This window comes from Morus notabilis, unplaced genomic scaffold (assembly GCF_000414095.1).
Source record: "Morus notabilis unplaced genomic scaffold, ASM41409v2 Scaffold1333, whole genome shotgun sequence".
NCBI lineage: Eukaryota > Viridiplantae > Streptophyta > Magnoliopsida > Rosales > Moraceae > Morus > Morus notabilis.
In genome coordinates, this window is record NW_010364060.1 from 401,510 (window position 1) to 414,341 (window position 12,832).

General features: G+C 35.5%; 2 protein-coding genes across 3 annotated transcripts; one reads left to right on the forward strand and one right to left on the reverse strand.

The window, feature by feature from the left end:
* Window positions 1-563: 563 nt before the first annotated feature.
* On the forward strand, window positions 564-2,596 carry LOC21403140 (inactive protein RESTRICTED TEV MOVEMENT 2). The gene is made up of 2 exons (XM_010105678.2): window positions 564-828; window positions 1,461-2,596. Exons 1-2 carry the CDS (start codon window positions 687-689, stop codon window positions 2,492-2,494), a joined length of 1,176 nt encoding a protein of 391 aa, XP_010103980.1. The 5' UTR covers window positions 564-686; the 3' UTR covers window positions 2,495-2,596.
* Window positions 2,597-3,969: 1,373 nt separating this feature from the next.
* On the reverse strand, window positions 3,970-9,934 carry LOC21403142 (protein RBL). Of its 2 annotated transcripts, XM_024170489.1 has the most exons (6): window positions 9,580-9,934; window positions 9,296-9,394; window positions 7,354-8,441; window positions 7,007-7,268; window positions 6,596-6,669; window positions 3,970-4,041 (listed from the first exon to the last, which is right to left on the reverse strand). In XM_024170489.1, exons 1-6 carry the CDS (start codon window positions 9,599-9,601, stop codon window positions 4,036-4,038), a joined length of 1,551 nt encoding a protein of 516 aa, XP_024026257.1. In that variant the 5' UTR covers window positions 9,602-9,934; the 3' UTR covers window positions 3,970-4,035. The 2 variants fall into 2 exon arrangements, with proteins under 2 accessions (XP_024026257.1, XP_024026256.1); XM_024170488.1 differs by lacking the exon at window positions 3,970-4,041 and having other exon boundaries at window positions 6,260-6,669.
* Between the last annotated feature and the right edge of the window lie 2,898 nt (window positions 9,935-12,832).

The following is a 12,832-nucleotide window of genomic DNA, read 5'->3' on the forward strand; positions in this document are numbered from 1 at the left end:
TTTTTTTGTTTTATTGTTGTTCTTCATCCTAGCTAATCTCAGAAATCAGTATCATATCCATATCTCCATAACCTCTCAGGAACAATCTCAGTAACTACCTTTTAGAATGTTCCATTTCCATCCAAATTTTGTTACTTCATGCAAACTCAAAGTTCAAAACCGAAATAGCAAGCAACAATAATTTCTTTCGTAATTTTCTTTTCATTTTCCATTTTTATTTTCAAAACCCTGTTCACAATCCACTATCCCGCACATCTTGATAACCAACTAATTACAACTTGTTTCAAGTTATATCACAAAGTTGAAAAGACCAAACAAAGAACTCTTCTTTGGTTGTGCAAACCAAAGATCTTCATTTCACTTTAATTCATGAAGAAGTTATACCTCGTACATAACCAAAAGACAAACCAAAAAAAAAAAAACATTTATTCACAAAACCAATGCTACCAAAAAGGAATATGCCTCATTCATAAGCAAAAGAAAGCATGCATATAGAGAACGAATGTCCCTATAAATATTCTTATACATTATACATACCGGTGAACATATTAAACATTCTTTGAATTATACACCAAAGATCTAACAGGCAAAAATCAAAACTGAATAAAGATCCTGTTAAAGAAAAAAGAAAACAGAGAGACAAATACCCGAAAAAAAAAATAAAGAAAACAAAGAAGTGAATAGAGATGGCATTTAGGCAGCAAAGAGTTGGTGGAATTACTGGTGTACGGCCAAGGGAATTCAACCGTCCTGTTTATGAAGATTTCCAGCCCCAAATTGAGACCAACGAAGAAGAAGGAGCTCACATTGTAGATTTACGTTTTCCTGGTAACATTTCGCTTTCTACTTTTATGTCAATATATTTTTCCCCTCAATTTCTACTTTCATATCAATATATATTGGGTTTATATACATGCCTACTAAATGGTATTTGTAGTCGTGACCCTCCGGTAATAGGACGGTATTAGGGATGTTATTTAAGGTCGGAGTCGGTACGTGGGCTAAAATTTAAGGCCGAGTCGGGGCCGACATGAGGGTGGGAGAAACGCACTTGCCCTAATATATATTCCTTTTTTAAATATTGCATGTATATATGTATTATATTATAGTGTTTAATGTTGAAACAACAAATGTGGAGTGCAAAAAATAGAGGAAAAGTATACCTTAACTCTAATGTATTTAGCATTTTCCATCTTTAAATTATGAGTAATCTTGACAAATACTCCTTGAAAGTGCATGAGTCAGGATTTTTTCCCTTTACTCTTAATTCATAACCTTTCTAGTCAAATAATTACACTAATAAAAGAGTATTTATTAAGAATAATGGATAAAAGTCCAGACTCATCTACTCTCAAAGACAAATTCTCTATTTTTTCTTAAATTATTATTATTAGAGTTATTATGGATGTGCCTGAATTATTCAAAGTTCTTTTTTTTTTTTTCCTTTTGCTTTTTTCAAGGTTTCATCAAAGAGCAATTGAAGATCACGTACGAGGCTGAAGGAAACAACATTAGGGTCCGAGGACAGCGACCACTTGGGAACAACAGATGGAGCCGTTTAAACCAACTTCTTCCAGTCCCACACAACTGTGATGTGAACAAAATCCATGCCAAGTTCCACAATGGAATCCTTACTATTACCATGCCAAAAGATCAGGTCCTGAAACCGGCATTGGTACGCCCTAAAGAAGAGAAGCCCGCAGAGAAAGCAACCCCGGAGAGTAGTAATGAACCCGCTCCTCCGAAAGCTAGTGAGACTAAAGTTGTTCCTCCTTCAAGTTCTGAACCTAGTCAAAAAGCTGCTGCAGCTGCTGAGCAACAAGCAGAAAAGGGTCAGGAGCAAACTAAGGACGCGAGAAATGCTGATGCTGCCGAGCAAACGTCTCAAACCGTTACTTCGGCTGCAGATCACAAAGGTGAAAAGCTGAGGGATGAGAAGAAGATGGCTCCGTCTTTGAGCTCTAAGAAAGGGATAGTCGAACCCGAGAGACAAAAGGGTGTTGCGGAGGAGACTCTTACAGCACAACAGGAGATTGCTGATGAGAAGAGGGTGGTAGCTACGGCTGATACTCATAAATACACAAGTGAGACAAAAAGAGACGATGAAAGCAAAACGAGTGAGAATGAGAGGCTTAAAGAACCAAAAAAGACCGAGATAGTTGCGGAAAGGAGTTTGGACAAGGAAAAGGAAAATACTCAGAAAGGAAAGGGATCCTTCGACAATGGAAAGAAAGCCGTCGGAGATTTTGTTTCTGGTGCTGCGGGTGAAGAAAAGCCGGAGAGGGACGACGGTGAAGTGAGCAACGATGGAAATAAGCTAGGAATAAGGCATGCAATTGAAGGTGCAAAACAAACTGTGACAGGTGCGGTGAGGAAGCTGAATGATGGTGATAGGCAGATGCTGATAAATATTGGTGTTGCAGTTCTTACGATTGTAGCAGTTGGGGCTTATGTTTCACACAGCTTTGTGTCCTCCAACAAACGCCCAAACTAGAGTCCTTACAACTCAATACCATTAAAGTTCTATTGAAATTTACACCAAATTATTGTATTGCAAATGTTAAACCTATAATCAAGAATCTATATTCGATACAATGAAGACACTTTTTTCTTTTTTTCTTTTTTTTTTTTTTTGTTCAGACTCGATTACAAATTTACAATGGGTTAAACGAAACTTCAGAGAACAAATGAACAGTCTTAATTGAAAAGTAATAGCTGGTATTTGTTCCACGTCCCCTAATTTAGTCGCAAAAGTTCCAAGAAAATACATAATTAATTTACCCCAATTTGTGATTTTTTTTTTTTGTTCTTTTTCTGTATCATCATGACGTGAGGAGTGAGTATAGAATACCAAACTATTTCTTAATTTTCCCTGCTTTTCTTCAAACGGAGAAAATGAGGATCAGAACTTTTTCAGTTTCTTTTAGAATGGTTCTTTCCAACCAAAGTGTTTTACTCGATGAAAACAGATTTAAAATTTCGTGTCACATGATCGAATTGACTCATCAAGTTGAATCACCCAAATAGGAAGCAATTTTCTTTCTTACCACAATGGTAACACAAGCGAAGAGCTTGAAAAAAATAGAGAAAATTACAGGTTCTACCTAAATACTTGACTTATTAAAAATACCCCTTTCGTAAAACTCTACCCCTTGACTAGTTTTAATCTAAAAGGTAGGAAATATATGGACTAATGTTAAGGGGTAGAAATAAAAGAGGGCTTCATTTTAAAAGGTATTTTTAAAAATTTCTCAAGTACTTGACTTATTTCTCTTGAAAATAAGTAAATAATTACCACCTAATATGGTGGCTCAGCAGTAAAGAATTACCGTGAGAGTCTGTGATCAAAGGTTCGAGTGATAGCTAGCACATTCAGTGGGATTAAGATGATGCACTCTCATAAAAGGGCAGGGCACATCAGTAGGGCCGTCACCGAAAATTGCATCTGGGCCAGCCCCCTTGGTAATGCCTAGGGGTATGCCAACGCCGGTATCCCCTTTCCACATTTTTCTTTGTGAAAAATAAAAAGGACACATAAAGGAGTTTGGAGAAGAAAAGGTAACATAAAAATCCCCTCCTCACTAAAGTTAAAAGCAAGGCAAGCCAACATTCCTATTTACAAAGATTTCAAGCGCCAAACTAAGGCCAATGCAGAAAAAGGAACGAGCGGGTAATATATTTGTTCTCCTGGTATGTCTTCCAATGAAATCTACTTTTAACTACTCACACTCCTCTTCCTATTTTTACTTTATTTTTGTCTTCTACATTTTACGTATATACATTACCGGTTGATGTACTTATGATTACATGAGTCTGTCAAAACTATTTTCCTGATTCATAACTAGAAAAATAAAGAAAATATTTACATGAAATGCGAAATTAGTGTTATTTGAGCCTTCAAAAAAAAAAATTGTTACTTGAGAGGTGGTAAGCATTTTACCATTAATCTCACGTCTTTGAGTGAGATCTCCCCTGCATTATCATCGCCATGAAAAGACCTTAACAGCCAATCTGAGGATAGATAGTGTGGCTCCTCTACGCCTAGGACACCAGAATGGCAGAACATCAATAGCATCACCACAAAAAACATCATTAACACTTAAAGTCGCAACATCAAACCATAGAGAATGCTAGCATCACATTTTCTGCAACTCTTTTTGTCACTTTCTGCATTCACTGTTTAACATGTTGATCCACTAACATGAAATATAATTATTTAAATAGAGAAAGAGATAGTGGAGTCTACGTGTCAAACAGTAAATGCAAAAGGTGACAATGAGAGTGACAAAAAGAGTGATGTTGTATTTCTCCAAATTATAAACTGTCATGAAGTCGTTCTCTCTTTTTGTGTTTCTGTTTTTTTAGTTATTTTTTTTTTCATTATTTATTTTTGGGAACCATCCTAAAGGTCAAGGCCGTTCAGTTTCGTACTTTTCATTTCGTCAATTGAAAAATAAGGCAGAAAACTGCCTCTTCAGAGAAGGTTGAAAAGGATCTGGGAGGGATTCCTCAAGCAGTTACTCTGCAGATAAAATGAAAAACATAAGAGAAAAAGAAAGGTTGTGCTCTGAGATGCCGCAGAGGGATCGTTGAGCTGAAGGAACAAAATGGGGTGCAAGAGGAAACTTGCAAATAAAATATATTGGCAATGAGAAGAGGGTGGTAGGTTTTGCTGATCCTCATAGGCAAAAGTGAGTCAAAACCTCAAAAGGACCGGCAAAAATCTCTTCGGAGCAAAGAGATGAACACAGAAAGATTGACAACAAAAGGCTTTTGAGAGCCGGAAAAGACGACAAAATTGTGTAAAGAAGTTTGGATAAGGAAAAGGAGACTTCCCATGTAGGAAAATGATAAGATCCAGAACAATTTTGAAAGAAAAAAGAATCGAGCTAAGAAAAGATAGAAAAATTGAATTGAGCTGGATTGCATTTAGACTGAAAAAAGTCAAGAAATACAGATATCTGATTGCAGATATTCGAGAGATCTGCAACTTTCCCTAGAGCAAAGCTCACAATCACACTCAAATCCAGCTACCCCTCACTTGCCACATTCCTTCCCTTTTATCTCGAGACAAACTAACTCCAAAACTAAGTCTCAGCAATACTAACCAGTTCCCAATACTAACAAATTCTCACCCAAATTATCAAAAAATAGAATATATAAAAAATCCCACCAAAATTCCGGCGCTCACAACAGAATAACGGCTACGCACTTACATAAAAAATGGAGACCAGCAATTATCCTCGGACCCTTGCTTCTCTCTACGTCTCACATAATTGAGATGGATAATGATTTAAAGCCCAAGGATGATGATGGTAATATCATTGACAGAAATAAGTTAAAAAAAAAAAGAGGAAAAAAAACAGTGGAAACTGCAAAGACAATGACAGATACAGGGAAGAGACTGAAAGATGAAGATAGGCAGAAGTCTAATAAATTGTGGTGCTGCACTTCTAGTGATTGTAGGACTAGAGGCTTATATTTCCAACATCTTTGGGTCTTCTCTTTTTTTTTTTTTTATACAACACGGGATTGAACCCGCAACCCCCACCCAAACCCCCTAGTGCCACTAGACCAAGAGGTCTTAGGCAACACCTTTGGGTCTTCTATTTGCGCATTTGTCTTCCCATTATGTTATGGCTTTACTTAGTTTTCATATATGTTATTAATGTCTTAGTTATATGTGAGACTTCAGTCAAATATACTACTAGTTTTTTTTTTTTATTAATTAAGATGCTTGCATGTATTCTCGTATGCCAATTCTTTTTGGAGGAACACTACTTCTGCAAGGCGTTATGAAAAATACTAACACAATATTTTAACTCAGACCAGATCACATGGAATGTCTTTGCGCAATTATCTATTTATCATTAAATTGTCAAGAAGGAACTTAATTCACAACCTATGCTTACTCCATGTTAATAACAGTTGGAAGTCAAAAATGAAAAAAGTAGCGCTAAAGACACCAACTCTAATCCCAATTATTTTGTACCAACTTAGTGGCATAGAGTTGTCATATTTTCACTAATAGATGTAGTTGCTTATTATTAATTGACGTGGCAGTCTTTTAAACATCTACTAATAAAAAGACGACAACTCACATGCCTCGGAAGTTGGTATAAAAAAATTCGAATTAGAGTTAGTGTCCCTAACATTATTAAATGGAAATAGCAATTTGGCCTTACATAATTATTTTCCAGCAGGACTCCAATGGTGAACAAGGGCAAAGAAACAAATTAATGACGATTGATGAGCCTTATGTCAAATTCCAACACTTACAGTAAAAGACAACCACAATATCTGTACTCTACAATATAGAATTTTGTTAATTTGATCAGGCATGAATCTAAGGGTAGTACAACATTCACAAAGCCGACCATGAAAAATTAAATTAAATGTAAGAGACCAGTCCTTTAAACCATCCAGTAAGAGATAAATATTTCATCATACAAAAGAAAAGGATGTAAGAAATTAGAACCTAATGATACTCATCAGAGACATCGTCTCCATTAAATCCATTACTAGTATCCTCATCAACCAAAGATTTATTTTTAAGCTTTGATGATCTAGCGGAAGATTTCAGAGGTTTCCTAACCTTCTCTGCCTGCAACTCCATCCCCTTCTCTGAAGGTCTTCGTTTTCTTTTCAAGCGTGCAACTCCAGCATCCTCTGAGAGGGGGGAAAAAAACATAGGTAAACTAGAACAAAAAATTTAAGAGAGAGACTTAAAATGGATATTACACAGTCCAACCATGTCTATATCCATGGCAATTGCTGTCAATCCTTCATTTTCTTTAATTTGAGTTTATTTGGAACAAAGCCTTATCAATAGTTACAAAAAATTAAAAGGAGATCATTAGCTTAAATTTGGAGATTAGATTATACAAACAAATAGGCAAGGAGAGGCAAACTTCACCAAGAGGACCAGCTTACTTCTTCCTTCTAAGTCAGAATCAAGTCATTTAACTACAATATGTGCATCTAAATATCTAACTTATTATCTTACCTTCAAGCGGACTTGATGCATGATTCATTGCTCCTCCATTTGGTTCACCTTCTTCTGAAAGAGGGGATCCAGAATTATTACTGTCCACTAACTTGGACGAACTCTCAATGCATTTCTCTTGCTGCTCAGCCATATCAGGAGAAGGAATTGCGGGCAAAAAGCATAATTCATCCTGTGACATATCTGAGTCACTAAAAGCTGAATCCTTTTCCACTGTGACAATATCAACTTCATCATCTTCATTGGCGTTAATTTCTTTCGCCTGTAAACATCCATATGATTAAGAGAACCCAAAAAAGAAAAAAGAACAAAAAAAAGAAGCTCGAGAGTTATAATTAATTCTCTACCTTTTCAGTTTCAGGAATCAGATCAAATTCATCTTCTCGTTCTACATACTCCTCATTTTCCTCGAGCTCTTTGAAATCAGGAGCAAATGCACTCCAGTTTTCGGTATAATCTTTAGCCCATATATAAACCAATCCAGTCAAGGAAACAGAGACAATAATAGGGTGAACTGGATGCCAAGCTAAATCAATCAAGGCTTCCTTTGGCCCTTCAAGAATTTTAACAAGATGCCCACCCCTATCCCATATGTAAATCTTGTGCTCTCCTTTGCTTGCAGAGCCACCAATTACCCATTCACCATCTCCACTAAAACAAGGCGCTTTCCAATGCATCTTTGTAATTGAATCTTGAAACTCCCGGAAAAGTGTTAAGCACTTCAATCCAACAGCCTTCAACTTCTCAACATCATCTTGCCCCTCAGTGGCCTCACTCAGTTCATCAAGGGCTTTAAGTCCATCTTTTGAGAGCAGAAGGTTTTCATATATTCTTATTGTTCTATCATTTGAATTTGTTAGCAGATACTGCCCGTTCCTGCAGAATACTATGTTCTTAATCACAGCGCCCCCAGAAGTGGGAACCATAGCACGCACTTGGGCACTTTTGTAATCTACTAGAAGTACTTCACCTTTAGAGTTCCCCACATAAACCACGTCTCCAGACTTATTAAAACAAGCAGCAGTGGGAGTGAATGACGGAGTCACATCTGAGAATTTATTTTTTGGTGGAGGTGCAGCTCCGGCACCTGCATCAGGGATGGAAACTGGAAGCACAGTTGTGTTTCCTGTATCTAAGTCAACAATCATAGGAGCAGATGAAAGGGGACAAGCCAAGCAGAGAGATGGAGTTGAAGAACCAGGATGAAGGCGAGCTTGTAGAGAGGTCTGCTGCAAGGTTGTACGAGTTATCTTCTCACCGCTAACAACATCCCACAGTGTTAATGACTTATCAGCAGCAGACACAAGAATACGATGACCGTACTTTGACCAGCATACACTAGTTATGGCAGCACTGCATTCTTTATCCTTCAACTCCTTGGCAATACCCCTCGTCTCAAAATCCCATATGACGCAACTTCCATCAGAGCATCCAGCTAACATGAATATAAAACAAAGAACCAGTGCATAAGCCCAAAAAACAAATAATAATAATAATAATAATAGAAGAAAATAATATGGTCATTATCCAACAACACTAAAGGAAGAAAATCCAAAATCATCATAAAAAGTTCCTGACTTTCTTACCCCAGGTCCCTAGCAAAGGACTGAACAAGTAAATATACAGAGGATCCATAATGTAAACCAGTCCACAAACAGGATAAAACCAAATAAGTTTTCTCGTGATCTTTTTATTATTTCTGAAGATCTAGATCCAGATAGAGCAACTTTAATTCTTGTAAATCAGTAAACTAGTTTGGATGATAATCTCAGTTTGATGAATTTAGTTCATAAAGGGTCCCAAAGAAAAAAAGCAACATTCCTACCACGCCAACACATTCAAAAACACGTGCTAAATTTTATTCTCATAATCGTTTTTTATAGGAGGTTCTCGTTTCCTCCGTAGAATAAACACAGCTATGGGAATCAAGCTTCGAATGAGCTACTATCCCTTGTATCTTTTAATACTTTTCTTTTCTCGTATAAGGATTCTTATCAATTTCGTTCATAAACCCACTAAAGAGAGCCTCGTTTTCAACGATTAAGGCGTAGTAGAAACAAGATACATGAAAACCAACTCCAATTTATCAATAACTTTCACCAGTATTCACAAGACAAACTAGAAGAAAGGTGTTTTGTGACAAATAAAAACAAAAGACAGAAAAATAGTAACTTCCGGCAACTTTCAGAATACCCACATGGCGACATTATCACAAACATCAAAAGAAAAAAAAAATTACGTTAAAACGAGAAATATAGAAAACCCAGAAGGGAAGAGAGAAAAACCTACCGGCGAGAAGGGTACCTCGACGATTAAAGGCAATGCACTTCATGACCCCATGTTCCAAATACTCCTCTATCACTTCCGGAAAATCCCCTTGCAAAGGGTCTTTTAGTTTCAAAGGTCATCGAATTTCCCCAGAGGAGGAAAAAAAACACAGATTAAAGTGAGAAAAATGGGAATAAACCCATTACGAAAAGTAAGAAAATTTTCATCAAAGAAATTATAAAACATAAATAGAAAATACGCACGGACAACACACACACACACACACAGACACACAGAAAGCTGACCGATTATTGGGGCGTTCATCATCTCCTTAGGAGGCTTGGAAAGCCAAAGCAGGGGCTGGGCTTGGTGAGATTGGTGTTGTGAAAGAAGCTATACCACCGATTCTGACATGTTTAATGTCGCTGCGAGAATAAGAAGATAAAGAAGAAGAAACTCCTCCCGTGGCCGCTTGATGGTCGGTAGAGGTGTAACCCAAAGAGAAATTTCGAGCCGGCCGGTTTAATCCGGCCTAAACTTGCAGCTGTAATGGTCGGTCACTGGATTTATTTCGAATCTCGGTCTCCCTCTCTTTCAGTTTTTAGTGCGCCCAGATTCTTAAGGAAGCCTTGCAAAACAAACGAGGGTTTAAAATGCGGACACCCTTCAAGCCTTCACCTTACTCGATGACCGTTTTTTACCCAATAGATGGCCGACCTTTTTATTTTTTAGAATTATTTTCATAAATATCCTTAAATTATGTACTCTATTTTAAAATACTCCCTTATTTTTTTAAAAAAATAGTTTTAAATGTCATTTGATGTATAGAAAACAGATATTATTCCCTCTCTTAATTTCTGTGTATAATTCTAAGAGTTTGATGAGGTGGTAGGTTATTAAAGATAAAAATATATATTTTTACAACATATGTGCTTATTATTAGAAAATATTAATAAAGAATTAAGGTTCATTTAATTTCAACCATTGATCTAAAGATATGTAATTTGAGCCATCAAGTTAAAGTTATTTGAAAAAACCCTAGAGTTAAGCAACCACCTCATCACTCATTCTCACCCACCGTCGACACCCCAACCATACCTCCTCCGCTCACAGACGACTGTGCGAGCGCCGGAATGTCGTCACAAGCATCGAAGACCAACCCTCATCGTCTCCACCATCTAAAGCATCATGAGCCTCCCTCGAGCCTTGGCCATCACAACAACACCTCCCCGAACGGTGCCTAAATGCCCAACTGAACCTCCTAATTAAACTCTGTGATTCCCTCGTACACTCGCAACCACTAACGGCTGTGTCTTTTATAGCAAGCTCTGTCGCGAATCCTGTCTCGAGACTATTCTTCGCTACCATTGGGAGGTGGCTTGGTTGGGTTCGTGATTTTGGTTTGCGAGAGGGGAAGTGACCAGAGCCTTGTTGTGCTTCACTCTTCGGTGCGGCGAGCTCTCAGTGGTGCAACGTGGTCACGAATGTAGGAGTGGTGAGGGGTGGCGGCACACCCATAGGTATGAATAGGGCTATGCAAGTTAGAGCCAAGAAAGAAGACGACCACTTTTTTTGGTTTTAATCTTTTTTCTTTTGTTTTTTGTTTTTAAAAAAGTTTAGGTTTTAATTTTCTGTTATATTATTTTAATATTAAATTTTAATTAGAATTGAATACATTTAATTAACTTTTTAATGATATGCCACGTCAGCAAACTGTTAAAATAATACACGAATGTTAATAGAGGGGTAATTTGATCTGCTTTTTATACATCAAGAGTGCTTTGAATGATTTTAAAATATCAAATGATATTTTGAAACATGGTACATAGTTCATGGGGTATTTATGAAAATAATCCTATTTTTAATAAGTAATTAATTTTTTTATTTTTAAAAAATGAGTCACATTGCTCGTTCGAGTTAAGAACCTAGTTAAAATGTAAATTATCTAAGAGAAAACATTGTAACGAAAAAAAAAGTTGACTTTTAAATTTTTCTAAGAGAAAATATTGTAGTAGAAATTTGAGTTATGATTCGAACTGATGAGACAAATCAGGTCATGGTTTTTTTAAGTAGGTAACAAAAAAATGACTATGATCAAATTAGTGATTATATTCATTATTAGTTTATTAATAGTTTGATAAACTTGTAATTTATTTGTTGAAATTGATATATTACTAACTGATTTTAGTTAATTATTAATTAATATTGACTAATAATAAAAAATAATTAAGTTAATCAATAATAAATTAAAATTAATTATTAATAAATTATCAAACAGTAAATAACAACTAAATTAATGAAAAAAAAATTCCTTAATTTTATAAAACTTCCACCATTTGTTATAACAACTCCTAAGAAACAACAATTTGCCTATATATCTCACTCTAAAAGGCAATACCTAGCATCCCAAATTCTGTTTAGTTGGCAAGACTCCCCATTAAAAACTTCCATTTCTTTTAGTTTTTTTTTTCTTTTGATGTGGTTGTAAATAATGGTAAATAGGAAGGGTATTATGGTAGTTGCACTTATTCCAACTACAATATTAGGTGGAGTAAATTGCAATGATGCACCTCATACCATATGTTTTTAGGCAAAATGCATCCCAAGTTTCTAATTTTAGCAGAAATTTGAAGTACATTTTGTTAAAAATGAATAGTTTATAGCGTATCAGTCCAATTTACTCATATTAGGTGGTCTATAAACTTTTTTTTTGAAAATTATAAACTGAATTTTCACTCCCATGTAATTCTACACTTAACTCTTTGTCTCTATCACATGATGAAGAGTTCGAATCCCCACCCTTAAATTAAAAAAAAAAAAAGGTAATCTCACTTTGTCTTAAAACTTATAGCTTAAAATTGAGAAAATTCATCCTCTACTTTCACAGCCTCAATCATCACAAGACGAATAACTCGAGAGTCATTTGTTTAGAAGGTTCAAAGAGTTTGAACCCAAGTTCGGATTCAATTTGTTTTGTAAAAAAATAAAAAGAGATTTAAACTCTTGACGTGACGTTGATTTCATAACCTAAGTTTTTCTTAAGTTCTCAGGGTTTAAATCTTGGTTCAAACTCCAAAATCTCATACCAACTTAAAACCCAAAAAGATTCAATTTGAACTCTCTTACCAAATGAACCCTTAGTTTAACATTAAAGGAGGCAACTTTTTCTTTTCTTTTCTTTTTATTTTTTAGGTTTTTTAAAGGAGGTAACTTTTTCTTTATTTTTTATTAAGTATTTATCATTTTATACCCTGAATTTTAGATTTATTTAAAAAATATACTCTTAATTTTTAACTTCTACAAATGTTTCCCATCACATTCCATTTCATAGGGTGCGTTTGGAATTGATTCCAAAACGTTTTTATTTTCTGTACGAAAATGAAAATGAAAACGTTTTTAGTTTCATTTTTGAATTATTTCTAAAAATGCGTTTGGTAGTTTTATTTAGAGATTGATTTCAGTTTTAAAAAAAACTGAAACTGCGTTTGGTGGTTTAATTTTTGAAAACATGTAATAATATATTAAATAAATAATATTATTAAATATATTAAATAAATA

Coding starts and splice junctions, on each gene's coding strand:
- LOC21403140 (XM_010105678.2), top strand. CDS start 687: ATGGCATTTAGGCAGCAAAGAGTTGGTGGAATTACTGGTGTACGGCCA. Junction 829..1,460: donor TGTAGATTTACGTTTTCCTG/GTAACATTTCGC, acceptor GCTTTTTTCAAG/GTTTCATCAAAGAGCAATTG.
- LOC21403142 (XM_024170488.1), bottom strand. CDS start 9,601: ATGATGAACGCCCCAATAATCG. Junction 8,442..9,295: donor TCGAGGTACCCTTCTCGCCG/GTAGGTTTTTCT, acceptor TATTCATGTTAG/CTGGATGCTCTGATGGAAGT. Junction 6,670..7,006: donor TGCATCAAGTCCGCTTGAAG/GTAAGATAATAA, acceptor CCCCCCTCTCAG/AGGATGCTGGAGTTGCACGC.